The sequence below is a fragment of the Acomys minous genome, assembly GCF_964271855.1.
Source record: "Acomys minous genome assembly, chromosome: 4".
Lineage (NCBI taxonomy): Eukaryota > Metazoa > Chordata > Mammalia > Rodentia > Muridae > Acomys > Acomys minous.
In genome coordinates, this window is record NC_140486.1 from 90,230,965 (window position 1) to 90,258,563 (window position 27,599).

Here is a 27,599-nt window from a genome sequence, read left to right on the forward strand (position 1 = left end):
CAGTGCTGTGTGAGTGACCAAAAGGGGACTGAGAATGTAAAGCAGATCTCTGGGGCTTGTGGGCTAGCCACCATAGCCTACTTGGTGAGTTCTCGGCAAGTGAAAGGTCCTGCCTCAAAAATAAATAAATAAATAAACAAACAAATAAATAAATAAAGTGGGTGGTTCCTGAAGAACCAGTACTCAGTACGGTTTACATACATGTGCACCTACACACACATGAACAAACATCCACACCAAAATGACCCAAAAACAAACAAAACACCAGCCTGTTAATTTTTAAATAGAGATGATTTTAATATAAAGTAGTATACATTATAAAAATTATTTCCTCTGATACATATATTACCGTACATTAATAGCCCCAGGCAAAAAAAGAGGGAGAAAAGTTTCAGGCTGTCAGTATCACAATCGCCACCAGGGGGCAGCCAGAGAGCTACATCATTTAAACTGCAAGGAAGAAATCAGTGCGTTTTATACCCACACAAACACGTAAGGCCAGCTAACGCACTGAACGAAAACAACAAAAACCTGGTCATTTTAGATCAGGACAAAAACTTAATCTGAAAGGATTTGTTATCAGGCTCCCAACACTCATTGGCCTGTTTCTAGGGGAGACACTCTCTTGGTTTCTGTGCTCCTGAGCGGTTCACTGACTGTGCCGGAGCAGCTAGCTTCCCACAGCGAACGCTTTAGTACCTCAGCAACAGAGGCCCGAAAGCGAGTTTGAAACTTCTTGCTAATTAGAACGTAAAGGATGGGGTTCAGGCAGCTATTGAGGAAAGCCAAGCCGATGGAGAGAGGGATCCCACCCCGCAGCACGTTCTGGAAGGAGCTGTTGTGGTGAACGCTGAGTTCCCAAATGCTGAACAGCTGGTAAGGAGTCCAGCAAACCATGAAGGCCATGACCACCGAGAGAATCATCCAGAAGTGCTTACTGGACGTCAGGGTGTTGCGCTTCTTCACCTTGAAGATGAGACACAAATAGCAGCAACTCATCGTGAGCAAAGGGAAGAGGTAGCCAAAAAAAAACTTCACCCAGGTCAGAACATGGTGTCTCATCATGGTGAGGTCAGAGTCATGCTCCTGGAAATTGTTATAGCAAATAATCTGGCTGTTGACCTCTGCAGTGTCCCGGAAGTACAGGGCAGGACCTCCAAGCAGAGAAGCCAACAGCCAGACAAATACAACAACCACCCGTGAGTTCTTTAGGGTCCGGTGCCGATGAGACCAGACAGGCTGGGTCAAGTGGATATAGCGGTCCAGGCTGATCACTGTCAGGAAGAAAACACTAGAAAACATGTTCAACTGGGCAATGAAGGAATTAGCTTTGCAAAGCCACAGGCCAAAGGGCCAGTGGAAACTCAAGGCCACATAGGAGATGTACAGGGGCAGGAAGAGGACAAAAATGAAGTCTGCAATGGCCAGATTGAGGAACCAGAGGGTGGTGACTGTCTTCTTCCACTTGAATCCCATGAACCAAATGACAACGGCGTTCCCTGGAATTCCCAGGACAAATGCAAGGACACACAAGAGCAGCGAGATCCAGTGAACTAGCTCCAGGCGCACCTGCTCTTCTGACTCGGCCCCGGGCGGGTAGTACTCTAAGGCGTAGGAGTAGTTCTCAAACTCTTCATACGGCGTTTCCATTGAGATCTCCATGACGACCTGGTAGATGGAGAGCAAGGAAATCTGTAAAAGCAGATTTTAAGGGGGGGAGAAAGAAAGCTTAAGTTTAGGGAATAAAGAACAAAAACACTCCAGGCATGGTGGCGCATGCTTTTTTTTTTTTTTTTTTTTTTTTAAATCCTAGCACTCAGGAGGATCTCTCTGAATTTGAGGCCAGCATGATCTACAGAGCAAGTTCCAAGACAGCTAGGACTACACAAAGAAAGCCCATCTCAAAAAACACATATGTATACACACACATACGCACACACACATACACACACATACACACATACACATACGCATAGATGCATACCCACATACACATGTGCATACACACATACACATACATACACACACACACACATATGACAAATTTAATCAGTTCTGCATTGGGCCACTTTTCCTGTCTTGTCTTCAGCCTCAGTTTTGTCACTGCTGGTTAAGGTGCTTGCTGCCAAGCCGGAGGACTTGAGTTGGATGGAACCCCAGGACCCACATGGTGGGAGGGGGAAATTGTCTTCCAAAAATTGTCCTTAGATCCACCAGTGTTCCATGGTACATGCTCTCATACAAGCACAGGACGGATGGATGGATAGATGTAAACTAAAAAATTATTTTTCTAGACATGTTTTTTCTTGTAGCCCTGGCTGTCCTGGACTCACATTATAGACCAGGCTAGCCTCAAACTCAAGAGATCTGCCTGCCTCTGCCTCCCAGTGCTGGGATTAAAGATGTAGGCCACGGCACCCAGATGTAATTATAAATTTAAAGACTATGATAAAACAAAAATGGGCAATAACGATAAAGGATAAAGGTACATTAGTGGGAGTTCAGCAAGATGGCTCAGTGGTTACCGCTGCTCTCCCAGAGGATCCCAGTTCCATTCTCGTACCCACATCGTGGCTCACAAGCTTGTGTAATTCTAACCTTAGAGTATCTGCTGCCCTCTTCTGTCCTCTGAGGGTACTGCATGCATGTGATATTCAACTTATACATGCAGGCAAAACAATTTACATAAAATATATTTTGTAAAAAAAAAAATGTTAAGGGCTGGAGAGATGGCTCAGAGGTTAAGAGCACTGACTGCTCCTCCAGAGGTCCTGAGTTCAATTCCCAGCAACCACATGGTGGCTTGCAACCATCTATCATGTGATCTGATGCCCTCTTCTGGCCTGTGGGCGTATGTGTAGGCAGAGCACTGTGTATATAATAATAAAATTTAAAAATCTTTAAAAAATAAAAATAAAATTTAAAAATTAAACATAAAAATTTTTTAAAAGACAGATCAGTAGGTAAAGGTACTTGGTGCCAAGCCTAAAGACCTGGCCCTGGGACCTACGTAGTGGAAGAAGAGAAGAGAACCAATTTCCAAAAGTTGTCCTCTGACTGCCATATGCATTCCATGTGCACCCCACCTTCAAATAAATAAATAAATATTTTTTAAGAGAAAAGAAAGTAACTCAGTGAGGTTGTAAGCATGACATTATATTATGTAGGCAGCTGAAGGATTCTTTTTCATTAAAAAATATATGGATGAGTGGATATTTTGCCTGCACGTGTACCATGTAAGTGTTTGCAGAGGGCTCAAGGGAGCACTGGATCCCCTGTGACTGGGATAACATACTTCTGTGAGCCAGGTCCTCTGGAAGGGAAGCCAGTCCTAACTGCTGAGCCATCTCTGCAACCTTATTGTTGAAGGATTTTAAGCAACATTTTCCGATTTGTATTACAGAAAAATCCCTGTTTGTGCTACAGCAAAAGATGACTGGTACCCTGGTTGTCCTGAAACTCATTAGGTAGACCAGGCTGCCTTTGGACTCACAAAGATCTTCCTGCCTCTGCCTCCTCAATTCTGGGATCAAAGGCATATGTTACCAGTCTCAGCACATATATGATTTTAAACATTTTTAAAAGATCTATTTCTTGTACTTTGTGTGTGTGGGTATTTTACTTGCATGTACACGTATGAACCATGTGTATGCCTGGTGCCCCGGAGGTATTGGATTCCCCAGAACTGGAGCCATTCTGTGGGTGATGAGAACCCAGGTTTTCTACAAGAGCCACAGGTACTCTTAAACACTGAGGCATCTCTCCAGCTCTGCCCCCATGAACATCTTTTTGTTGTTTTGTTATTTTCTCTGTGTAGCCCCCAGAACTCACTTTGTATGCCAGGGCTGGCTTCAAACTCATGTAGATCAGCTTGCCTTTGCCTCTCTAAACATCTTAAACTGGTGCACACCTTTAATCCCAGCACTCTACAAGCAGAGGCAGGTAAATCTCTTTGAGTTCAAGGCCAGCCTGGGCAATTTAGGAAGATCCCATGGCTTTTTGTTTTTTGAGACAGGGTTTCTTTTCTCTATGTAGCCTTGCTGTCCTGTACTCAGTTTTGTAGAGCAGGCTGACCTAGAACTCACAACGATCTGCCTGCCTCTGCCTCCCCGAGTACTGACTGGGATTACAGGCGTGCACCACCGCACCTGGCAAGATGCCATGTTCTAAGAAACAAAACAAAAGACGCATGTTGTATATCCCATCATGCTGTGTTATAGTTATCTTTTCGTTTTTGGTGAGTAAAAGAAAAAGGGGAAGAGCCGGGCATGGTGGCGCACGCCTTTAATCCCAGCACTCGGGAGGCAGAGGCAGGCGGATCGCTGTGAGTTCAAGGCCAGCCTGGTCTACAAAGTGAGTCCAGGACAGTCAAGGCTACACAGAGAGACTGTCTCAAAAAAACAAAACAAAAGGGGGGGGCATATGAAAGAAAACAGAAAATGTCCCCTTTCATCTAACTAAGTAGAGCTACATCAAGACAAATATAAACACACACACACACACGCACATACATGTCTTCATGTATTTTGGAGAGGTGATGGGAGGTCTGAGATGAGTCTCAGAGGTGAACTAGGCAGGAAAAAGGAGTTGTGTTAGGTAGTAACAAGAAAGTATGATGGGAGATTATGGGAACTAAGCAGAAGTTAGGTCTTCGAACTCCCATTTCAAGGAAATGCCATTTATTTATTTATTTTTAAGATTTTTAAATTTTTGTTCTGTCTTCCTGTACATCTGCAGGCCAGAAGAGGGCATCAGATCCTATTCTAGATGGTTGTGAGCCACCATGTGGTTGCTAGGAATTGAACTCAGGACCTCTCGAAAATTAATCAGTGCTCTTAACCACTGAGCCATCTCTCCAGCCCTGGAAATGCCATTTATTAAGCATGCAGGTCAAGTGTCTTAGCTAGCAGTGACTTTGCACTGGGATGTTGGCTTTTCTCAATTCGGATGAGCATGATAACGCCAGGATGAGGTTTTTAGAACTGACTGAAAATAGGAGATAGCCAATGTTTTAGAAAAAAGCCATTTGTGCTGTTGGAAGGTCAGTAAATAATTCTGACTGCATTAAAGGCCAATAAAGATATTTATACTCATAAAATATTTGAGTTGCCACGAAAATAACTGCCAAGCTGCAGCGGAGCCCTGGATAGGGCCTCCGGAATCTATTAGAAACGTGTGGAAAATGCTTGGTCCAGAGCCAAGCTGAAGGAACAGTCCTTGACGTCCATGGTCTGGTTCCCTGAGAATGTGAAGGGGCCTATTCAGGGCTTCAGTTGCTGTGAGGGCTCAAGCTATCACATTCCTGGGCTACATTTCTTCACACACTTTAGCATCTGTCCAGTTTTGGAGTCGACAGGAATTTCCTGAATTAAACACACCAGCTTCTGATCTACTCCGCATTTAATAGATGGCAAAGCTTGAAACTTTTTTTTTTTTCTGAAGAAACAAATTTTACTATAAGACTTTTGTCAGAAAGTATAGGGACAAATAGTCTATAAAACCCAGATGCCGGGCATGGTAGTGCACACCTTTAATCCAAATACCCGGGAGACAGAGGCAGGCGGATCTCTATGAGTTTGAGGCCAGCCTGGTCTACAAAGTGAATCTAGGACAGCCAGAGCTATGAAAAAACTAAAACAACAACAACAGCCAGATCTGGTAAGAATGTGTATCCTTAAATGCTTAACTGTGGCATGAGACAAAGTGTGACCAGTGAGGGAAGCATCCATGCTCAGGAGTTGAAGGCAGAAGGATCAGGACGTCTGGAGTATGAGGACAGCCTAGACTGCATGAGACCTTATGTTATCTCAAAACAATGCTTTCTCCTTCCAGCAGAGTGTGTGGTGGAGGCGGAGAAGTTGGATTTAGGTTTGGTAACATTGAAGGAAATGGGTTTTTCCTGAACCACTGAAGAAGTGTGTCCTTCTGAAGGGAGGCCAGACCTTCACGTCCTCTGACAGAAGAAGATTTGATCCTGTTGACTTGTGTCTGACTGACTGACTGACTGACTGACCGACTGGAGAAAAGGCAGCTCAACCGCAGGCAGTTTATGCTGTTAAATCCACAGGCCTTCAGCCTTCAGCCCGACATGGAAGTGTGTGCACTTAACCCCCAGCAGTCAGGAGGCAGGGACAAGTGGATCTCTGTGACTTAGATGAAGGCCAGCCTGGTCTATATAGACGGAATTCAAGGCCAGCCAGAGTGAAATAGTGAGTCTGTGTCTTACCACGAGCCTTTGAAAGACTGTGTGTTTTGTCTATGATTGGATAACAGGAACAAGTGAAAAGCAGAATCAGACATAACGTATCAACCTGAGAGCAGTTCTGATGGAAGCCATGCTCCACGCCCCACGAGTGTACCTCGTCAATTGTTGCCAGTGAGCTAAGGCATTTCCTGTAATCTAGGTGGGACTCAAAACTCCTGAAGTCCTCAGGGCTGGAGAGATGGCTCAGCATTTAAGAGCACTGGTTGTTCTTTCAGAAGTCCTGAGTTCAATTCCCAGCAACCACACAGTGGCTCAAGACCATCTATATGATATGATCTGATGCCCTCTTCTGGCCTGCAGATGTACATGCAGTTAGAGCGCTCATATACATAAAAACAAACAAATAAATAAATCTTTTAAAAAATTTCCTGAAGGTCTGAGCCTCTGCCACTTCCTAAATGCTGAGATTACAGGTGTGAGCTATTACACTCAGCAAAACTATTTTCTTTTTCTTTCTTTTTATTTATTTATTTATTTTTGCTTTTTCTCTGTGTAGCCTTGGCTTTCCTGGACTCACTTTATAGACCAGCATGGCCTCAAAGAGATCTGCCTGCCTCTGCCTCCCAAGTGCTGGGATCACAGGCGTGAGCCACCACGCCCAGCTCAGCAAGACTGTTTTCAGGGGATATTTTTTTAGTTGAAGAAAGATTTGGGGGAAAGATTTGAGCATGTGTATATTTGCTCACTTGTGCTCGTGCAGCTCCACGTGTCTGCACGGGGCGGGGGTGGAGGATGACTTAGGTCATTTCTCAGTGTTCTCCACTAATTATCAGACATGAACTATACACCACACCCCAGAATGTGCTCAAGATGTTTGGCACTTGTAGAGCACTCCGCTGCCCTTTGCATGAACGGTCCCTTGGAAAGGGTCAAGGCATACCAAGGTTTTATGAAATACCCTGTTTATTTACCCAAGGGGAACAAAGGATGATGTTTTGTTGTTACCAGGGCTTAAGATAGAACCTAGGGCTTCTAGCATGAAGCGAGAGCCTAAGCTGAAGATGAAGGACATGTACCCTGACATTCCAGAGGCAGAAGGGGGATTCAAGGCGTGCCTGGGTATATAGCGAGTTCCAGGCCAGGTAGGGCTAGCTCGTTAAATCGAGGGAAGGAGAGAGAGAGGTGGGGGGGAGAGGAGGTTAGGAGGAGCAGAACAGAAATAACCAGGCTGGACCTTCCCAACTACAGTCCTGGCAGACCTCCTTCCCTCCCTCTCATGGAGAAGTGTCTTGCTTTCTGTGTGGCTACCATGTCATTCATTGCCTAATGTCACGCACATAAGATAAATGAAAGTATTCTTTTGGTGCGTTACAAATGAGTGGACTTGTACTGGTCTGGCTGGGAACAAGACAGCACATAAGGGAATGTTCTGAGGAAGGTCTTTGAATGTCATGCTGAAGGGTTTGGATTTGATTACACTGCCAGTTGGGAGCAAGTAAAAATGTTTTCAGCAGGGAGTGGCATACCAAGTCTTTGTTTTTGTCAAGATCATCTGGTAACAGTTTTTGGGAGATGAGTTAGGGAAAAAAATATTCGAATGAAAGTAGAGAGACAGTTTCCATCCTTAGGATCTGAAAGTGGAGTGGACTCAGCAAGAATTTGAGTGGGGAAAGGAAGACATGATCTAAAGAGATGCTACTTGAGTAACTGAAAAGCGTGTGGGAGCAGCTGAGCTGAGGGAAGCCCTCACAAGAACACTTGGACTGAGCTGGTACTGAAAATCTATCTTGGACAGAAGTGCTAGCTAATTTGAGGTATTTTAATGTGTCTTTTAGTTCTTCAAGGCAGTGAGGTTGGAAGAAAGAAAGAAAGAAAGAAAGAAAGAAAGAAAGAAAGAAAGAAAAAGTTTTTCTTTTACCATTAAAAGCAAACAAACAAAACAAAATCAAATAGAAATGAAATGGTGTCTGTTCCCTGTGTTGAGATCAGGTTTCAGTCATAAAAAGACTTGCAAACTGATCTCCCTGTCTCCCAAGCCTCCTTGGACAGTTTGGGACAGAGAAGGCAGCTCATATTCAAGAATGTCACCACCTACTTGTGGACCAGTTGTTTTACTGCCCCACCCAGAAATTAGTGCCCTCACTTGTACCATCTTGTGACTTTGTTCAGTGTTGGGTCAGGGCAGTTTTTCAGGCTTAATTTCTTTGTAAGTGTTAAAATACTTAGCACGTGGGTGTGCTTTAAACACCAGGCAACACAGTAGGCTCTGGGCTGGCTCCTCACTTTCAAGCCCCGGTTCCCCTTCTTCCTGACTATGAGATGTTGTACAACCAACCACGTGCTTCTTTGAAGCCTGTTTCCTTATCTTTCTTATCCTGAAGCATAAACCGTTGCAATGGTACTAGAGAGATGGCTGAGTGGTTAAAAGCACTTACTGCAAGAACCAAAGGACAAGCTGTCCAGCGCCAACACCAACACCAACACCAACATCGGGCAGCCTGCGACTGCCTACAGTTCTACCTCTAATGGATCCAGCATTCTCCTAAGACCATCATGGGCTACAAGCCTGCCATCCTCAGCATGTGTGTATATAGAAACACAAAAATGAAATAGTACAGATTCATGAAAATTGCTGTGAAGCCAGGCGGTGGTGGCAGCAGCGGGGGCGCACGCCTTTAATCCCAGCATGCAGGAAGCAGAGGCAGGTGGATCTCTGCAAGTTTGAGGCCAGCCTGGGTTACAGAGTGAGTTCCAGGGCAGCAAAGGCTACACAGAGAAACCCTGTCTCGAAAAACCAACCAAACAAACAAAAAATAAAACAAGTTGCTGTGACGATCATGTGAAGAAATCCTCAAAAAAGTGGCCTGTGTGGTGCTCAACTCAAAGCACCAGTCATTGTAAATACGGACTCTTACAAAACTATAACAGGGGCTGGAGAGATGGCTCAGAGGTTAAGAGCACTGTCTGTTCTTCCAAAGGTCCTGAGGTCAGTTCCCAGCATCCATATGGTGACTCACAACCGTCTATAATGAGATCTGGTGCCCTCTTCTGGCCTGCAGGAGCAAATAATAAATAAATCTTAAAAAAAAAAAAAAAAAGACTAGAACAGAGCTGAGCAGTAGAAATACAGAGAAAGGTAGGATAGTGTTGGGGGTTCATTTATTGTTGTTGTTTGTTTTTGAGACATGGTTTCACTGTATAGCTGTGGTTGGCCTGGAACACTCTATGTACACAGGCTAGCCTTCAACCTCACAGAAATCCACCTCCCAGTGCTAGAACTAAAGATGTGCACCACCATGGCCAGCTGCAGTGGGAATTTATTTGATCTAAAAGTGTTTTACATATCCCATATTTTTCTCTGTACTTTATTTTCCTCATGGAGGAAGGCCATGGGACAAGCCCTGGCTGGCCTGGAACTTGCTCTGAGGTCCAGGAGGGTCTTGAACTTGCAGTCATCTTTCTGGCTGAATAGTTTGAAAATATTGACTCGGTATTGAATTCACAAGTGTTATCTCTCTACCACTTGAGTTGGGGGATTTCTGTGTCTAGCCCCAAAATATCATGTTTAGCCTCAAATTTCATGAAGAATGATAAGAAGAATAAACCTCTAGACAGCATTTTCTTTCTTTTTAAAATGTCTTTTTTTTTTTTTTAGATTTAATTATTTTGTTTTATGTGTATGAATGGAGTGTTCAAGGCCCTGGGTTTGATCCTAACCCAAAGAAGAAAGTGGAGGAAGAAGAAAAAAAGAAAAACAAACTTTAAGAGAAAAATGCTAAACAGAGCTGGTTTGTCTAGATCCAGAATCTTAAGCTGTGATTTGAAATCTGCAGATCAAGACAGGCTTCCAAGAAGCCAGGTGGGGGGGTATGGGGTGGGGGTGGGGGTGTGGGGGGGGACACAGCGGAAGTGTGCCTGTGTGTGCTGCCATAGCCCCACTTTTTGCTTCAGCATCACTTGGCATGTTTTGATTATCAGTCACACACTGTCAGTGGTATCACTAGCAGGCTGGAAACGCCAGATTTAGGGTGGCAACCGGGTTGGCAGCCCCTATATTCTTATTTTAATTTACATCTAGACGTTTCCTGTCTTAAAGAAAGCCGGGGCTGTTCTCTTAAAGGAAGAGAAACAATAATGAGGGAATGTGCAGAAGAGACGGAGGAGACTGAAGTCACTAAACAGAACAGCACCATTCATGCAGGGAGGTCAAATGTGATGCAGCCTGTGGACAGAAAGTGTGTTTTGGTAGCAATCTCAATTCTGTTCCACACTGCAGCGAACAATGGAGAGAAGAAATGGCAGCAATTTGGACGCTTCCTCCTGTTCATACAAGATTATACCTGGACATGTATTTGTGGGGTTTTTTGTCTTACTAAACAGCAAAGCATATAGGATAAAACATAAGCTGAGGAAATAATCCTGTGGAAGTGTGAGGGTGCACCATCATTAAACCCCTTTAATAAATATTAATATTCCATGGTAATGAAAAGAAAGCTGGCCACTGAGATCCCTCTTTTAAAGACAGATCTTGGGCTTTGAGTGGGGACATTGGGGGGAGGCGAGACTAATGCTTTAATCTTAGCACTTGGAAGGCCGAGGCAAGTGGATGTCTGAGTTTGAGGCTAGCCTGGTCTACAGAATGAGTTCCAGGACGGGTCTTGGGGTTGGGGATTTAGCTCACTGGTAGAGAGAGTGCTTGCCTTGGGTTCACCTCAGTCTTAGGGGGGTGGGGGGTAGGGGATCAACAGCATAAAAGGGCAGATCTTGCTTTGTAACCCAGGCTGATCATAAACTCCCAACAATCCTGCGTAGCTCCCAAGCCTTGAGACCACACTCAGGAGGGACATTTCTGTTGTGACCAATCTGTACTAGAGAACTTTGTTGGATTCTACAAAACAGACGTTGAAATTTTCATCGGAAAAACTGAAACAGGGCAAAGAGGAATTGTGATTTTGTTGAAATGGTTAATGCAGAAAGGGAGCTTAAGGAATTTGATAGCCATGTTTCCAAAGCTTGAAGATGAGGAAACAGATGTTTCTTTTCATTAATTCTGGCCTTGAAATTAGAACAAAACTCTTAGTATGGAGTTGGCAAGATGGCTCACTGGGTAAAGGTACTTGCTGCCAATGTTGCTAAGCTGCATTTGATCCCTGGTACTGACATGGGAGAAAGAGCGAACTGGTTGCTGAAGGTTGCCCTCTGACCTCTGCATTCATGCTATGGTATATGAATGACTCCTTTCCCTCAACACATGTGCTGGCCCTGTCTCCTTTCTCTCCTGCACACACATGGGTAATTTTTCAAAAGGCTTCCCCCCCTTCTTTGTTTGTTTGTTTGTTTGAGACAGGGTTTCTCTGTAGAGCCCTGGCTGTCCTGGAACTCACTCTGTAGACCAGGCTGGCCTTGAACTCATAGATCCAGAGGCCTCTACCCATCGAGTGCTGGGATTAAAGTAGTTTGTTACCACTGATCAGCTTCAAAGAGGTTTTAAAGAATCTTGGGACAGAAGTGGTGATGCACACCTTTAATCCTAGCACTTGGGAGCAGAGGCAGGCAGATCTCTGTGAGTTCAAGGCCAGCTTAATCTACAGAGCTAGTTCCAGGACAGCCAGACCTACACAGAGAAACCTTGTCTTGTGGAGAAAAAAAAAAGAAGCTGGGCCGTGGTGGCGCACGCCTTTAATCCCAGCACTCGGGAGGCAGAGACAGGCGGATCGCTGTGAGTTCGAGACCAGCCTGGTCTACAAAGGGAGTCCAGGACAGCCAAGGCTACACAAGAAGCCTTGTCTTGAAAAACCAAAAAGGGAAAAGGTAAAAAAAAAAAAAATCTTGGGAGACCAGGCAGTACTTTAATCCAGCAGAGAGCAGAGGCATGCGGATCTCTGTGAGTTCCTGAAATGGCTCAGTAAGTAAGTACAGGTACTTCTTGCTACTGTGTCTGACCACCTGAGTACAAGCCCCAGGGTACACATGGTGGGAGAACTAACATTTGTAAGTTGTCCTTTGTCCTGCGCAAGTAAGCTGTAGCATGAGTACACACACACACACACACACACACACACACACACACACACACACACACACACAAACCCCTACTACACAAATCAATAAACAATAAAATCCTTATTTATATCAGCAAACTAGGGTAATTTAGGTTTTTAGGGGCAAGAGGTCTGTTCAAAATTGAAACTTTTAAAAGCCTGCCAATTAACAAAACAAACAGAAGGTGCTGCATTGACTGGGTTCTCAGAAAGTTCGGACATCTCAGTGGTACTGAACTGGCACATTCTAGAAGGCCCTAAATACATGCACTAAAGGGGCTCTGCCTACCTCTTTCTTCAAGGCAAGGTTCTGTGACAAAAATAGCAATTATGAGCCATTCTTCTCTACTTTCATAGTAGGAAAGTGAAGATTAGAAAAATGAAAGAATTTACAAGGAACACAGAACTGTTAAGTTGTCATAGCTAAAACTGGCATCCAAATTGAAAACAGCCTTTGTTTTTAATCTCTAGGCACTTGCTTGCACTGACAAGTGTTTGCCACACCCCCAGTTTATTCATCGCTGAGGATCCAACCTAGGGACTAGTGCACTGTAAGCAAGCACTCTGCTAACTGACCTAATCCCCTAGCACTCTAATTGTAAACTTTTGTGGTTCTGCTCATTGGCTGTCTCTCCTAGCTGGCTGAGAAGTAAAGTGACAGATAAGCTTTGAGAACAGTATATTGACTCTTAGGATATTGCATTAGTAAAAGATGAATCATGAGGAGTCAGTAATTTTACTTTACACAAGTTTCCATAAACAAGTAATCTTCAAAAAGACCTCTTTCGTGCTATAAATAATGTAGGAACGGCACCTCTGTCTAGCTTGCAGAAAGAACCCTGTATGTTTGTTTGTTTGTAGACAGGACCTCTCTGTATAGCCCAGACTGGCCTCAAACTCTTTTCCCAGCTTAGTCTCCCAGGGTTGGGATTATAGGCGTGAACACCATATCCAAATCCAGAAAGGCTTCGGTTTACAATGCATTCTTTCTCTTGACTCTTTTTTTTTTTTTTGCCTTTGTCTAACCGAGTGTTCTCAACATGTTGAACCCGTCAGTTGTCAGCTTCTCTCCCCCACCTGTCTCAATACACTCATTTCATTTTCTTAACAGAATAAAAAATTCTTAATGCCAAAATTTGAATAACAATTCCCTGTTTTTCTGAACTGTATTTTGTAGTTTAACGTTATTATGCAGTTTTGAACTTGTCTTTTTTAAGCAAGGAAAGTTTCTAGAAGTTGAAAAGTTTTTACCCAATAATGGTAAAATAGTGTGCATAATTTTAACTGTGCAGAATTGATGTTTGTTTCTCATTTTAGTAAATTATGCTGATGGTATTATTATCTCCTAAAATTGTGTGGTATTTGGTCATTTTGTCAGGATAAATTCATATTTATTAAAACCCACTAATATCTGGGTTTGTTTTATTATTTATTTATTTTGCTTCTACATTGAAGCACTGATAGAAAACATGTAAAACAAAACTCTGGGGTTGGAGAGATGGCTCAGTGGTTAAGATCACTGTCTGCTCTTCCAAAGGACCCGGGTTCAATTCCCAGCAACCACACGGCAGCTTACCACTGCCTTAGCTCCAGCTTCAAGGGATCTGACCACTTCACACCAACGCTCATAAAATAAAATTGAATAAATTATAAAGAAAAATAAAACTGAAAAATAATGCCTCCAGTTATAAATAACTAAACAAGTATAACAGAGGGTTAGGACCAAGACATAAAACAAGAGATTTCATGCAGACATTTGCAAGTCAAACAAGATCTTGCCAAATTAAAAAACCCTCACACCCTTATTTCAACCATAATCAAAATGTGGAATCAGGCCAGCAAGATGGCTCAGTGGGAGCTGGGCTGCCCTATCTGGCTTCAGTGGGAGAGGATGCACTTAGTCCTGCTGCCAGAGTGACTTGGTACCCCTTGGGGGCACCTCCCTTTCTCTCATAATAAGGAGAGGGGGAAGTGGAGGAAGGGGATGTGGGAAGATGGGGCTGGGGTCGGGCTGTACAGTGGTTAAATAAATAAATGGGGTAGGAGGGAGGCGGGAGGGAGTTGGGGGAAAGATGGCTCATGAGTAGGGATGATGGCGAGAAGCCTGGCACGGTGAGTTTATCCAGCGGTGGAAGGAGAGACATGACTATTGTAAGTTGTCCTTCAAACTCCACACAAGGTCCCATGGCCCACAGTGAGTGTACACACAAAATTAGCAACAACAACAACAACAAATAAATAAATAAATAAATAAAGCAACCATTGGTCTTTCTGCTCTGTTTAAGTAAAGGAAAATCATGTTACCTTTTTTTTTTCCTACCCCCCCCCAAATTTTTTTTTTCAAATATTTCAGGTTGTGAGATGCCTTATGTAACCATTTTACTCTCTGGGATTTTTTTTTTTTAAATGGTGAAGATATGCGGTACCACCCGAATGAGTAACGTTTCATAAAATGTAACATCTGTGGGAGAGTGTTAGAAACAGGATAGAGCCCAAAAACAGCTGTGGAAACTCTGGAAGAAACAGAATCTCCTCTTAGGTCTTCAGAGTTCGTTTTGCAGAAGATGAACACACATTCATACATACAACCACATACATTTTCCTTTCTCAGTTTTATTGGCACAGGGAGGGCCAAAGCACGGTAGAACCACTCTTTTAAAAAGCTGGCCAGCCAGGCGTGGCAGTGCACACTTTTAATCCCAGCACTCGGGAGGCAGAGGCAGGCGGATCTCTGTGAGTTTGAGGCTAGTCTGGTCTACAAGTTGAGTCTAGGACAGCCAAGGCTAACACAGAGAAACTCTGTCTCGAAAAACAAAAAACAAAAAACAAACAAACAAAAAAAGCTGGTCATAGCGCTGGGTGTGGTGGCACACGCCTTTAATCCCAGCACTCGGGAGGCAGAGGCAGGCCGATCGCTGTGAGTTCCAGGCCAGCCTGGTCTATAAAATGAGTCCAGGACAGCCAAGGCTACACAGAGTGACCCTGTCTCGAAAAACCAAAACCGAAAAGAAACAAAACACTCGGGGAGGCAAAGGCCAGGAGATGTCCGTGAGTTCGGCCAGGGTGATCTCAGAGATACTTGCCGCATGAGAGTGACGCATCACTCATACCTGTCATCTGCTCACATCAGAACACAAACCTGGTCCATTTACCAAAACAACCATTTACCAAAAACAAAACAGAACAATTCACTAACGTAAAATCCCCTACGCTGTCTTCTCTTCTATGCCATCTCTGTCCAACTGCTTTGTACCGTCCAGACGCCATGTTTGCGGCTTTTCCTAGGCCTTGCCACGCGGCATGTCACCGGCAAATTAAGCCAAGCCCTTCAAATTCAATACAACATTTTATTTTCAATGCTAGAGATTAAACCCAGTGCCCAAACCAACATCCATTAGTTATATTTTCCACACCTCACCATCCCATCTTTTAAGGCGTATCTTGTTTTGAGGAAGGAGTGGTCCAGGCTAGCTTTGGATTCTGGGTATGCAAAGTGATAGAAGTACAGTAGCCGGCAAGTTCACGTAACATCACGTGAGCCGGTAAACAAATCATCGCACAGCAGGGGGAGCGCGAAACCCAAGAATCTGTCGGTTCGAGAGTTTGGTCGGCTGTCCAGAAAACCTGAGTACTTCCTGGTCCGGGACTCCCTACGGCTGCCGTAAATTTTTTGGTAGCATCTTTGAGCGTGACTTAAGCTGTGTGCGTTGCTTATGGCCTTCAGGATAAACTCGTGATCCTGGAAGTGAGCCAATATGATGGGATTCACTCCGTCTTGGTGACTTTCTGACCCATAACCTGGTGCAAAGGTAACCATTCCACTCTGGTCTTTTTGTTTTGGCTTATTTGTTTGTTCGTTTTTGTTTTTGTCTTTTAAGACAGGACTTTTCTAGATAGCCCTGGCTGTCCAGGACTCACTTTGTAGACCAGGCTGGCCTCAAACTCACAGCCATCTATCTGCTTGCCTGTGCCTCCCGAGTGCTGGGGTTAAAGGCGTGCCCCCGCTAGCTCTTGGTTTCTTAAGAAAAGGTTTCATTGTGTATCTCATCTTGGTCTCTAATTCCTTCTGCCTCATTCTTCTAAGTGCCGGGGTCACGAATATGTCGCCACCATACTCAGAATTCTGGGTTTGTTGTAAGGATCTCATGGGATATTTAGATATTTAGTGTCTGGTTCATAGACCTCCATAAATGTGAGTGTTCTTATGACCCTAATAATCCACTTTTTAGGGTTTATAATAATTCTCACAATTTAGCGATGGCTCTAGAAAGGGACCATATTAGCTAATTAGCTTATATCAGAGAGCTTATTGAGCACATTATTCATGAACTTAGATAACATTGTGAATTTGTTTATCCTGAGAACATCAGCTGAGAGAAACCATCATAAGGAGCAAGATAATGACGGCCCTGCTATTTCAGGATATTTGAATTGTGGGACATTCTGATCTTCTAATAATGTCCTAGTTTATTTTGTCAGGCCATTCAATAGATGTGTTCATTTTCTTGTGATGAGGACCAGTTCAACAAACCCGAGTTTCTTTGTGTGGCCTGCTGAGGAGATGTAAACTACCTGGCTTAAGAACTGAAAAATTATCTGTCTCAGAGAGAGAAATGCTGGCCAGATACTCTCTTAAGTTTGATGAATATATTATATACTGATTGTGTGAGGGGGAAAATGTAAAAGGGATGAAATGGCCATTCTATTGGAAATTACTGCCCATTAGAGCAAATTTGACTGATAATAGTTAGAAACAATTTATTTTAAAAAAAAAATCTTTTTGTCAAAATGTAAAGCAAGTGGATATTCTTCTATATCTAACAAAAGCTTGAAATGTCCCTACCTACATGGTCACTTTCTTCCTCTCTCCTTTGAAATATATTAATTTTTGAGAAAAATCTGAAAAATACTATTTTTGTTTTGCTTTGACTGACCTGAAAGCCAAGGCTGACTTTAAGGCTCTGATTGTCTCTCCCTTCCAAGTATTGGTTTTATAGCTGTGTACCTCCATATTTGAGTTAACATCAGTTTTATGTAGCAAAAGCCACACAATTTTGTGTCCCCCAAAATCCACTCTCCTCTCATTAGCTCTGCAAAACAGAGACAGAGAAGGAAGAAAGGCAGATTTTAAAGAAACTGACCTTCCCTTTTAACAGAGTTCCTCGTGTCATGTTGTGGTGACTCCCAAACATGGAGCTGGATAGAGGAGCTGCGCCTCAGAGTTCTCTCTCTCTCTCTCTCTCTCTCTCTCTCTCTCTCTCTCTCTCTCTCTCTCTCTCTCCTTTTTGAGACTGGGTTGGGCTGGAGAGATGGCTCAGAGGTTAAGAAGCACTGATTTGTTTGTTTGTTTTCAGGGATTTTCTTGGCTGTCCTGGACTCCATTTTTAGACTAGGCTGGCCTTAAACACACAGCAATCCGCCTGCCTCTGCCTCCCCAAGTGCTGGGATACCAAGCCTGGCTATGCCATGTCTCAGTTCTTTTTTTTTTCTTTTTTCTTCTTTCTGTGGCTTTTTGAGACAGGGTTTCTCTGTGTAGCCTTGGGTGTCCTGGACTAGTTTTGTAGACCAGACTGGCCCCGAACTCACAGAGATCTGCCTGCCTTTGCCTCACGAGTGCTGGGATCACAGGCATGCGCCACCACACTGGGCAGGTCTCAAACTCATGACCTTCATGCCTCCTCCTTGTAAGAAGTGAGGTGACAGGTATGTACCAACCAACAGGGTCTCAGCAATGGCCTGGATGCCCTGGAATGTGCTCAGTTTGTCTTGAATTCCCAGCAACCCTTCTGCCTTAGCATCCCAAAAGTTGGGATGATAGGAGTAAGGTACTGTACCAGGCCATGAATATAAGCATAGTTAACATGTTAAGTGTAGGTAACTATCACCTATGTAGAAATAAAGCACATATAAACCAATGTTTAAAGAAAGTTGTTTTATATAAATATAGCCTAGTATTGTTCTTGAAATTATTAATCCATGTTTTATGTTGAGGCACAAGAAACCTTTATTACTTTAGGTCAGACACAGGCTGTTTTTCGCACCTCTCTTACATGACACCTAATAAATGTAAACCTGTATCAACTCCTTGTTTTTAAGATGGGGTCTCTATATGCAGATCTATCTGGCTTGGCACTCATATTTCCCTGCCTCTGCTGTCTCCCAAGTGCTCCTGTCAAAGGACTGCTCTGCCACTTCGGCCCTCCTTTGACTCTTCCTATGTGTTATGTACCCAGGCTGGCCTGGAACTCAACACATCCCAAAGGATGACTTCACCCACCAGCTCCTTTTCCATGTCCACGTCTCAAGTGCTAAGATTGCAGACATGTGCCAATGTGCCTTGTTTATCAGTGCTGGCCTCAAACCCAGCTTCATATTAAGTAAGCATTCTACCAACTGAACAAAATTCCTGGCCCCTAGGTCAATTCTTGTTTGTTTGTTTGTTTGTTTTTCAAGACAGGGTTCCTGACTGTCCTGGAACTCACTATGTAGACTAGGCTGGGCTAGAACTCAGAGAGATCTGCCTGCTTCTGCCTCCTGAGTGCTGAGATTAAAACTGTGTGCCACCTCTGCCGGACTGCTAGGTTAATTCTTAATTATAGAGTTAGGCAGTGTACTCCAGTACCATTTCTTTTTTCTCAAGCAGAGGACCATCCCCATACATCAGTGAAGAGAAAGCTTTATTAAAATCTAAAGATGTCAGCCAGGCATGGTTGGGCACACCTGTAATCCCAGCACTCTGGAGGGGGAGGCAGAGGCAGGTGGATCTCTGTGAGTTTGAGGCCAGCCTGGTCTACAAAAAGAGTCCAGGACAGCCAAGGCTACACAGAGAAACCCTATCTCAAAAAAACAACAACAAAAAGATGTTACACCTATAAGCACCTTCTTCTATGTTCAAAGATCAACTCTCATCTAATTTTCTGTATTATTTTTATGCCATTAGAGACACCTTGGTCTTAGGGAGAATTCAACCAGATACAATGTTTTTCCATTTGCCTTTGATTCTCTCTCTCTCTCCCATGCTGTCAGGTTGCAGACTTGGTTGAAAAGCCCCTCTCAAACTGGGCACAGTGACACACATCTTTAATCTCAGCACTTGGAAGGCAGAGGCAGATGGACTGATTTGAGTTTGAGGGCATCCTGGTCTACATAGCGAGAGCCAGGCTAGCCAGGTCTACATAGAGAGACCCAGCTTTATAAAACCAAAACCAAAAAGAAAAAGAAACAAAAGAGACAAAGAAAGAGAAGCCCCTCCCCATGAGGTCCTGTACTTCTCAGTATGAATTCTGTCTGTTCCCGAGCCCTGGCTCATACCTTGCTCTTCTGGATGGAGTGATTAGACCATGTATATTTAGAGTGGTTACTTTTTATTAAATTTGGCTTTTATTAGATCAGATTATATATTTATAGTGGAGAAACTATATGTAACTATTGGAAATGACTTATTCTACTAGGTGATTGGTTGACTATGGACAATTAATTATTGCTTTATTTTTGCATACAAAGAGTAAAAAAAAAATAGCACTGCAAGGATTAATCCTGGATGTCATTTTAAGTCCTTGTGAAATCTGTTGTTCTTATTATATCTACTTATTTGTGTATGTGTGTATGTATGTGGATACATGCATATGTAGAGGTCAAAAGGCAACTTGCAGAAGTCAGTTCTTTTTCTCCATCATGTGAGATACAGGGATCAAACCCAGGTCATCAGTGCCAGACACAAATGCCCTTCTGTTGAGTCATCTAGATGCCTTAGCACTGTTCTGTTTCTGTGTGATTCCTGAGTGAGCACCACAGCCTTTCCTTCAGTCCTTATGTGCTAAACTTTTGTTGTTGTTTTGTGACAGGGTTCTATGTAACAGCCCTGGCTGTCCTGAAACTCACTTTGTAGACCAGGCTGGCCCGGAACTCACAGAGATCCGCCTGCCTCTGCTTCCCGAGTGTGCCACCACTGCCGGGCATCACATGTGTCTCTTAAACACAGTGGTACCCACGGGCACTCAGCTCACTCCCTTTTGCCACCAGCAGCCCAAGAGGAAGGTCAGTTTAGCCGGAGGGGCAGCGAGGAAGATGAGTGAGGGTTCTGGCTAAATCTGTTCCTTCAAAACTGGACAGGAAGACAAAACAGTCAACAGGAAAGGCTAACTTGTCAAGGAAAGAGGAGAGACAGAAGGGAGAAAGGGGACAAGGACACAGCTCACGGTTGCCCACTAAGCAGCAGATGGAGAAACTACAAACAAGAAGCCATTTCTGATAGAGCAGGAGAAAAGGAGGTAAAGTCTGATCGAAGCCATACACCCCAAGGGTCTCATCTGACGTCCCTGTCTGCCTGCTAATGGAACCAAAAAGATGTTTTATCCACGGCTATGGAAGGGTACAGACACTTTGGAAATATGTTTGACATGGAAAGGATCTGGCTGTAGGCCATTTTGAAATATAAAAACTTTTGTTTTACTTTATTGTTTGTGTGTGTGGGTGCGGGGAGGTGTTGTGCTGGTATTTGAGATAAGCTCTCACTATGTAGCCCTGGCTGGCCTGAAATTATGTGGACCAGGCTATCTCAGGAGGCCTCTGCCTCCTGAGAACTGGGATTAAAAGTGTGCACCACCATGCCTGGCTAAAGCTTTTATTTTAAAAGTAAAGGCAAAGTAATTTCTTGGTTTTATCTTTTGCTTCCTAGGGGGTTTGATTTTGTATTTTGCTTTGTTTTCTTTTTCTCTTTCTTTCTGTTTTGTTTTGTTTTTGTTTTTGAGACAGGGTTTCTCTGTGTAGCCTTGGCAGTCCTGGCCTTGCATTTTAGACCAGGCTGGCCTTGAACTCACAGAGACCCACCTGCCTCTGCCTCTCTGAGTGCTGGGATTACAGACGTGTGCCACCACACCTGGCTTGGGTTTTGATTTTTTAAATTATGTTTCATTTTATTTATTCATTTGTGTGTGTGCGCATGCTCACGTGTGTGCATTGCACACCATGGTTCTTTCCTCCCATCAATAAGAAGCAACCTGGGTTCAATAGAGATCAGCTAGCTTTGGTGGAACCAACCTTTACCTACCGAGTCATCTTGTCTGGCCCCTTGATTTTATTTCATTCTTTTGTACAGGAAGCAAATACCAACATATCGAATCATAGGGGCCTTTGGCTATTTGGGAGGGGGGTTTCTCTACCATTCTCTGTGCTGGGTGAGTAGAGCTGGTAGTGCAGTTTACATCCCATAATACAAAGCTGTAATGGCTATTACTTTTACCCTGCCTCAGCATCCATTTTCAGTCTCAGCTGGACCTTTACACAGTTGCCAATTGTCCCAGCCCCTCAATGTGAATAGATACAATCCACTGCCTTATGCAGCCTCATCCTGGTGCCACCTCCCTAGGGGACAGCAGGACATAGCCTACTTGACTTAACCAACTGACCCCCAAGTCCCTTATAGAGAGTTCAGTCACCCTACTCTGGCCACTCTGTCACAGAACCTCAGTGGAACTCATGCTGCTCTAAATCCCCATGAGACCCTGCTGGGGTAACACCCTGTGCCCATCAGCCTAAGGTTCCCCCGCCCACTTGTAACCCCTCAGTCCCTCCCCCTCTTTCACTTGTACCTAGTGCGCTCTCTCTCTCTCTCTCTCTCTCTCTCTCTCTCTCTCTCTCTCTCTCTCTCTCTCTCTCTCTCTCCTTAGAAATAAACTGGACAAAAAGACAAACATAACCAGACGTAGGTGATCAGCTTTAGAATTCTGGCCTTGGTTTGTGGAGGAGGAAGCCATATGCATTTAGTAGAAACTGTACCTCATGTTTTAAATTCTGGTCTTTTTCTAAGCTAGCAAAATGACACAAACACTTCAGATCCTAGGCAGCGCAAGCCACAGCTCTTAGTCAGCCATGCAATCATGAGGAGAAAGAAAAAAAAGAAAAAAAGAAAAAAAAAGCGGTACTCTGTGCGCACAGTGTTGCTAAGCAACCATGTTCAGTAAGTGAGGTGTATTCAATTTGTTTTCAATTAAGATATTTTCAGTTTACAATGTGTTTATTGAGGTGTAATCCCATAATAAATCAAGGATTATCTGCATAAACAAGTCCCTCCTGTGAAGGACACACAGTCACAAGTTGGACACTCCACCATTAGGCAAGCTACAGCAGGGTCCAGAGAAGAAAGGCACACTGCAACATACAAGACCACCTCCTTAGGAGGCCCTGCGAGGGCAGAGCTGGGGCCTCTCCCTGAAACAACCAAACCAGAGGAAGATACACAGCAAGCAGGATGTGACCATGAATGCACAACCCCTCCCCCACCCTTGACCTCCTATGTGCCCCACAGTAGGGGAGGTGGCTCTTACTTGGGGGGTCTGTCACTCAGCCTTTATATGCCACCTAGTGCCTCAGCTGCTTGCTGCCTGCCCTGTCCACCCCCAAGTGTCGCTGTTGCCATTGTCAAAGTAAATCCTCCCACAGGAAGCCCTCCGCAAGACCAGACCGGACCTCAGAGAGGCCCCAGATTTACAAAAGAAAGAAACAGGAGAAAGCCAGTGAACAACATTAGATTTCTATGTTTTAATCCGTCCGTAGTAAAGGTAAAGGCTGAGGATATGCAAGAAATGCATTCTCATCATGAGGACACGAGGAGGCTTTGTCCTTTGGGCCCACTGAGCAGGGAGGCATATTGGGACTAGACAGGGTCTTGCTATGTAGTCTGAGACTCTGGCTGATGCTGCCTTCTTACTTCTGTAGCGCTCTGCGTCTCTAACGCTAAGGAAGCCGGCACCTTAGGGGGAGGCAGCTGGCTGAGAACAGGGACAACAGGAACTCAAAACGGAGGCCACTGTTGACAACAGGAATTTTTTTTGATGTCACCTTAAGCAACCATTCAAAGTAAGAAACAAACAAATGAACAAAACAAAACAAAACAAAACAAAAAAAAACCCAACCCTTTATCTACAAAGACGAGCCATTCTAAAGATTTTACCAAGAGACCCCTCCGTCCCCAAAATAAAGGATGGGACTGAGATGTCACACCCTCTCCGAGAAGATCCTAGTATGCACACAGGTCAGGCCTGGGGTTGAACTTCAACAGAGCAAAACAAGGCTGTGTGTGTGTGTCGGGGAAGCATGTCTCTACCTATTTTTGGAGAGAGGTACTTTCAGAAAGAAGCTACGAGCTTTAGGTATCAGCTCTTTTATCATCCCCACTTCCTGCTATGGGCCAGAGAGCAAACCTAACAAGTGTGGCTTCAGGTAGATTAAAAAGTCTAAAAACAAAGTCTATAAAATGTGTGTGTGTGTGTGTGTGTGTGTGTGTGTGTGTGTGTGTGTGTGTGTGGCGGGGGTGGGGTGGGGGGAGTGAGGAGGGGAAAACAAAGGTGGGGGGGCTCAGGTGACTTCAAAGTCAAATTGGAAAAATTTTGTATTTACGAAGGAACGGCATTCTTAAATGGCAATTTGGAGTCACAGTCCTGTAATTAAAATGTTTTGAACATTTTAAATTGTACTTCCGTACTGTTTTTTTTTTTTTAAAGAATTGTTTTCTTGCTCTAAGGCCCCCCCGCTGTCACAATTCCTTGTGCTTTGTCAGATCTTAGGTTGTGGGCGTTCAATTTTCCTAATAGGCTTATGGTAATGTACTGTGAACAAACGAAAATCTAGCATGCCACATAGATGACATTAAATTGTAAATTAACAGCTTACTGACATTTGAAGGTACTAACACTTGATACGTTCTTAAAAGAAAATCTTTCTTCAACTTTTACATCAGAAAGTTACTGTTGTTTCAGAAAGAATCACAGCTACATCGTTTACCTTTTTAGTGCATAAACCAGCAATGGTGCATGCCTAGAAGCAGATTTATCACGAGTTCCAGGCCTGCTAGAGACCCTGCCTCAAAATAAATCAATAAATTAAAAATTTTTTAAATTAGATTAAGTAGATAAAGTAAAAAATCCTGTGCAGCCTCTTAAGACTTGGGGGCTCAGAGGTTAAGAACACTGTCCTGGGACTGGAGAGATGGCTCAGAGGTTAAGAGCACTGTCTGCTCTTCCAAAGATCCTGAGTTCAATTCCCAGCAACCACATGGTGGCTCACAACCACCTGTAATGAGATCTGGTGCCTTCTTGTGGTGGGCAGAACACTGTATAAGTAATTTAAAAAAAAAAAAAAAAGAAGAACACTGTCCTTCCAAAGGTCCTGAGTTCAATTCCCAGCAACCACATGGTGACTCACAGCCATCTATAATGAGATCTGGTGTCCTCTTCTGGCATGCGGGCACACATGCGGGTAGAATACTGTATAAATCATATAGAAAAAAAAAAAAAAGGAAAGACAGAAAGAAACAGAGTTGGGCTATGATGGCAGGGGGATCTCTAAGTTTGAGGCCAGCCTGAGCTACAGAGCAACTTCCTGGACAACCAAAGAAATCCTGTCTCAAAAAAAAAAAAAAACAAAAACAAAAACAGAACAACCCTCCCCCCCCCCCCCCCACACACACACAAAATCGTGGGGTTTTAAAGAATTACGGAGTTGACAAGTGTTTGCCATGGAAACCTGAGGGCCTGAGTTTGATCTCTGAAACTCTTTGAGGAAGGGGAGAATCAGCTCCTGTTAGCTGACTTCTGATTTCCCTATAATAATAATAATTAAAGTCGAGTAAAAAAAAAAAAGAATTACATACATATTGAAATAGATGTGTTGATTTTTATCACATTTGGTAAAATCTTACCAGAACACAGGAATAAAAAAAAAGCATGTAGCCGGGTGTGGTGGCACACGACTTTAATCCCAGCACTTAGGAGGCAGAGATAGGCGGAACTCTGTGAGTTCGAGGCCAGCCTGGTCTACAAAAGAGAGTTCAGACTAGCCAGGACTGTTACATAGAGAAACCCGGTCTCGAGAAAAAAACAAAACAAAACAAAAAAACACGTGATTCTTTGGGCGCCATGTTTTAGACCCATATGCATTAAGTAAGTAATCCTTACCCATCGTGAAATTGAGTGTAGAGGTTCAAATGAAGAATCACAACAGGCCAGACATGGTTTGACTTGACCCTTGTGTAGGATGGAAGGGATCAAAAGTGTGTGTATGTGCATGTTCGTTCGCGCGCGCATGCTCACAAGCTCACGAGCACACATGGGTAGGGATCGAAAGTGTGTGTGTGTGTGTGTGTGTGCGCGCGCGCGCGCGCGTGTTCGTTCGCGCGTGCATGCTCACAAGCTCATGAGCACGCACGGGTGTTTACGTATTCACGTGCACGCGCACATGTGTAGCGTGCTCATGAGCACGCGCATGCGGTCACGCGCACGCATGCGCTTGTATGTGTCTACGTTTGTTCATGTGCATGCGCTCCCGCGCACGCGCGCAAGTGGCGTATATGCCATTATAAGTGGAGATCAGACGATTTTTCAGTCAGATGTTTTCTTCCACCCCGTGTATTAGGGATCAAACACAGGTCAGGGTTGATTTCCCTTGGTTTAACGACAACTCTTAAAAGTCTTGGTGGAAGGATCGGGTCAAAAGAAAGAGATGGAGGAAAATTCTAAATTTGTTCCTGCTTGAATTCTACCTTGTTTCGTTCCTCTAGACCCTAGAAGATAACAGTGCTGGCTTCCCAATCATTCCTGCAATTGTTCCCGCAGCACCCCGAGCACGCCTTTCCTCCTTTGTCGTCCACAGCCTTCTTCCGGTAACTATGAGTTCGAATGCGTCCAGGGCACAAGGGAGTGGGGCAGTCGGGAGCCGACTGACATTTTATATTGGGAATTTAGGCTCTAAATGTAACTACCTGAGGTGGTAAGTTACACAGTACCTTTCTGGTCCTCAGCCTTCTAATGGAGAACTTCTAATGCACGACCTTTGTGCACTCTGCAGGGCAAGCTGGCCCAGTATGCCAGGAAATGGGTGGCGTTATATCTTATCACTCCAAGAGAAGACCCGGGTAAACAGCCAGACAGGGACATACCATTCTCCAGACTTCTGAGCTCGGTTAGTAGAAAACTAAGGGACCAATTGAGTTAAGAGGTAATTGTTTTTGGTTTTTCCAGACAGGGTTTCACTGTGTAGCTAGCCTTGGCTATTTTAGGCTCACTCTGTTGACCAGGCTGGCACTGAACTCACAGAGATCTGCCTGCCTCTGCCTCGCAGAGTGCTGGGATTAAAGGTATGCACCACCAAGTCTGGTTTGAGCCAGCCGTTTTTCTCCTGGGCACATACCCAGAGGACTCCGTATCCTATCAGAAATATTTGAATAATCATGCTTATTGCTATTTTATTGACCCCCTCCCAAAAATTGGAAGCAATATGGTTGTCCATCGAGGAATGAATGGGCAATTTGGTATGCGTATAAAATGAAATACTATTCAGCTAGCTGTAAAGGAGAGTGAAATGACAAGATTTATAGAAAAGTGGATGGCTTAGAATTTTAGAGGCTACACAATTTTGGAAAAAAAATCATATGTGGAATCTAGCTATATGCTTTTATATATGTATAACATGCAGAAAAGCAAACAAAAAGGACAGCCAAGGCTACACAGAGAAACCCTAAGAAACCCTAAGAAAAACCCAGTTAATAAATAAATAAAACAAATAAATGGGTAAATTCCCATGTGAGGACCCCTAGCTTTTGTTCTGAGTGCCTGATCTCACTGTGCAGACCTTTATGGAGTCATATCAGCTTTGAATCTGGTTAAATTTGGTGAGAGATGTTTTTATTTACCCCAAAATATTTTTTTAAAATAATTAAGCGGTTTATCTTCAGAAGGGATGAGCAGTGGGTGAGTGTGGCAAACACATCAAATCAATGCAGGAAAAAATTTTCCTGCCTTTAACCTTAAAGAAAAAAAATATACTCATTTTTAGTTCTGAGTTCCACTTCTTTCTCTCCAGTTAACTTTTCACAACATTCACTGGCTCTACTATTACTTTAAAATCTACATTTTGAAGCTAAGAAACTGTCCCCAAACATTTAATAAAACCAAGAATATGAACTATGAGGAGTCTTTCCTATTTGCCAGCTGGTCTAAAAGGTGCCTTGTTAATAAATCTTCTGTAGGTTAGTCGCATTTGTGTCAGTTCAAGGAAAGCAAACAACTAGAGTGCTCTCCTGTTAATATTCTGCGAGGAGCCCGGCTGTTGAGGTGTGTGAATGTAACCTCCAGCTCTAGACTGAAATGGAGACTATTTTCCAATCATTCGTGTTTCACACTCCTTTCCTTGGTACTCATACTGCTTTTATTTGACTTTTGAAATGACACTGTGCAAAAAAATTATTCGGTTTTGAGTGTGGTTTTTTCCTTTTCTTTTTTCTTTTTCTTTTTTTTAAAAAAAGATTTATTTATTTATTACATATACAATGTTCTGCCCTCATGTGTGCCTGCGTGCAC

General features: G+C 43.7%; 2 protein-coding genes across 4 annotated transcripts in view; one reads left to right on the plus strand and one right to left on the minus strand.

The window, feature by feature from the left end:
• Window positions 1–276: 276 nt before the first annotated feature.
• CMKLR2 (chemerin chemokine-like receptor 2) overlaps window positions 277–27,599 on the minus strand; it is a 31,512-nt gene continuing 4,189 nt past the window's right edge. The window contains exon 2 of one of the 2 annotated variants that reach the window (XM_084778293.1): window positions 277–1,692. In XM_084778293.1, the coding sequence (XP_084634419.1) occupies window positions 595–1,662 (1,068 nt within the window). In that variant the 5' untranslated portion in view covers window positions 1,663–1,692 and the 3' untranslated portion in view covers window positions 277–594. The remainder of the gene's footprint in view (window positions 1,693–27,599) is intronic. The other variant, XM_084778292.1, reaches the window with a different exon arrangement.
• ZDBF2 (zinc finger DBF-type containing 2) overlaps window positions 15,652–27,599 on the plus strand; it is a 106,780-nt gene continuing 94,832 nt past the window's right edge. Inside the window, exons 1-2 of one of the 2 annotated variants that reach the window (XM_084778286.1) lie at window positions 15,652–16,055; window positions 25,802–25,903. The gene's annotated coding sequence lies outside the window, so the exon portion shown is untranslated. Of the gene's footprint in view, window positions 16,056–25,532; window positions 25,904–27,599 lie in introns of those variants that run through there. The other variant, XM_084778285.1, reaches the window with a different exon arrangement.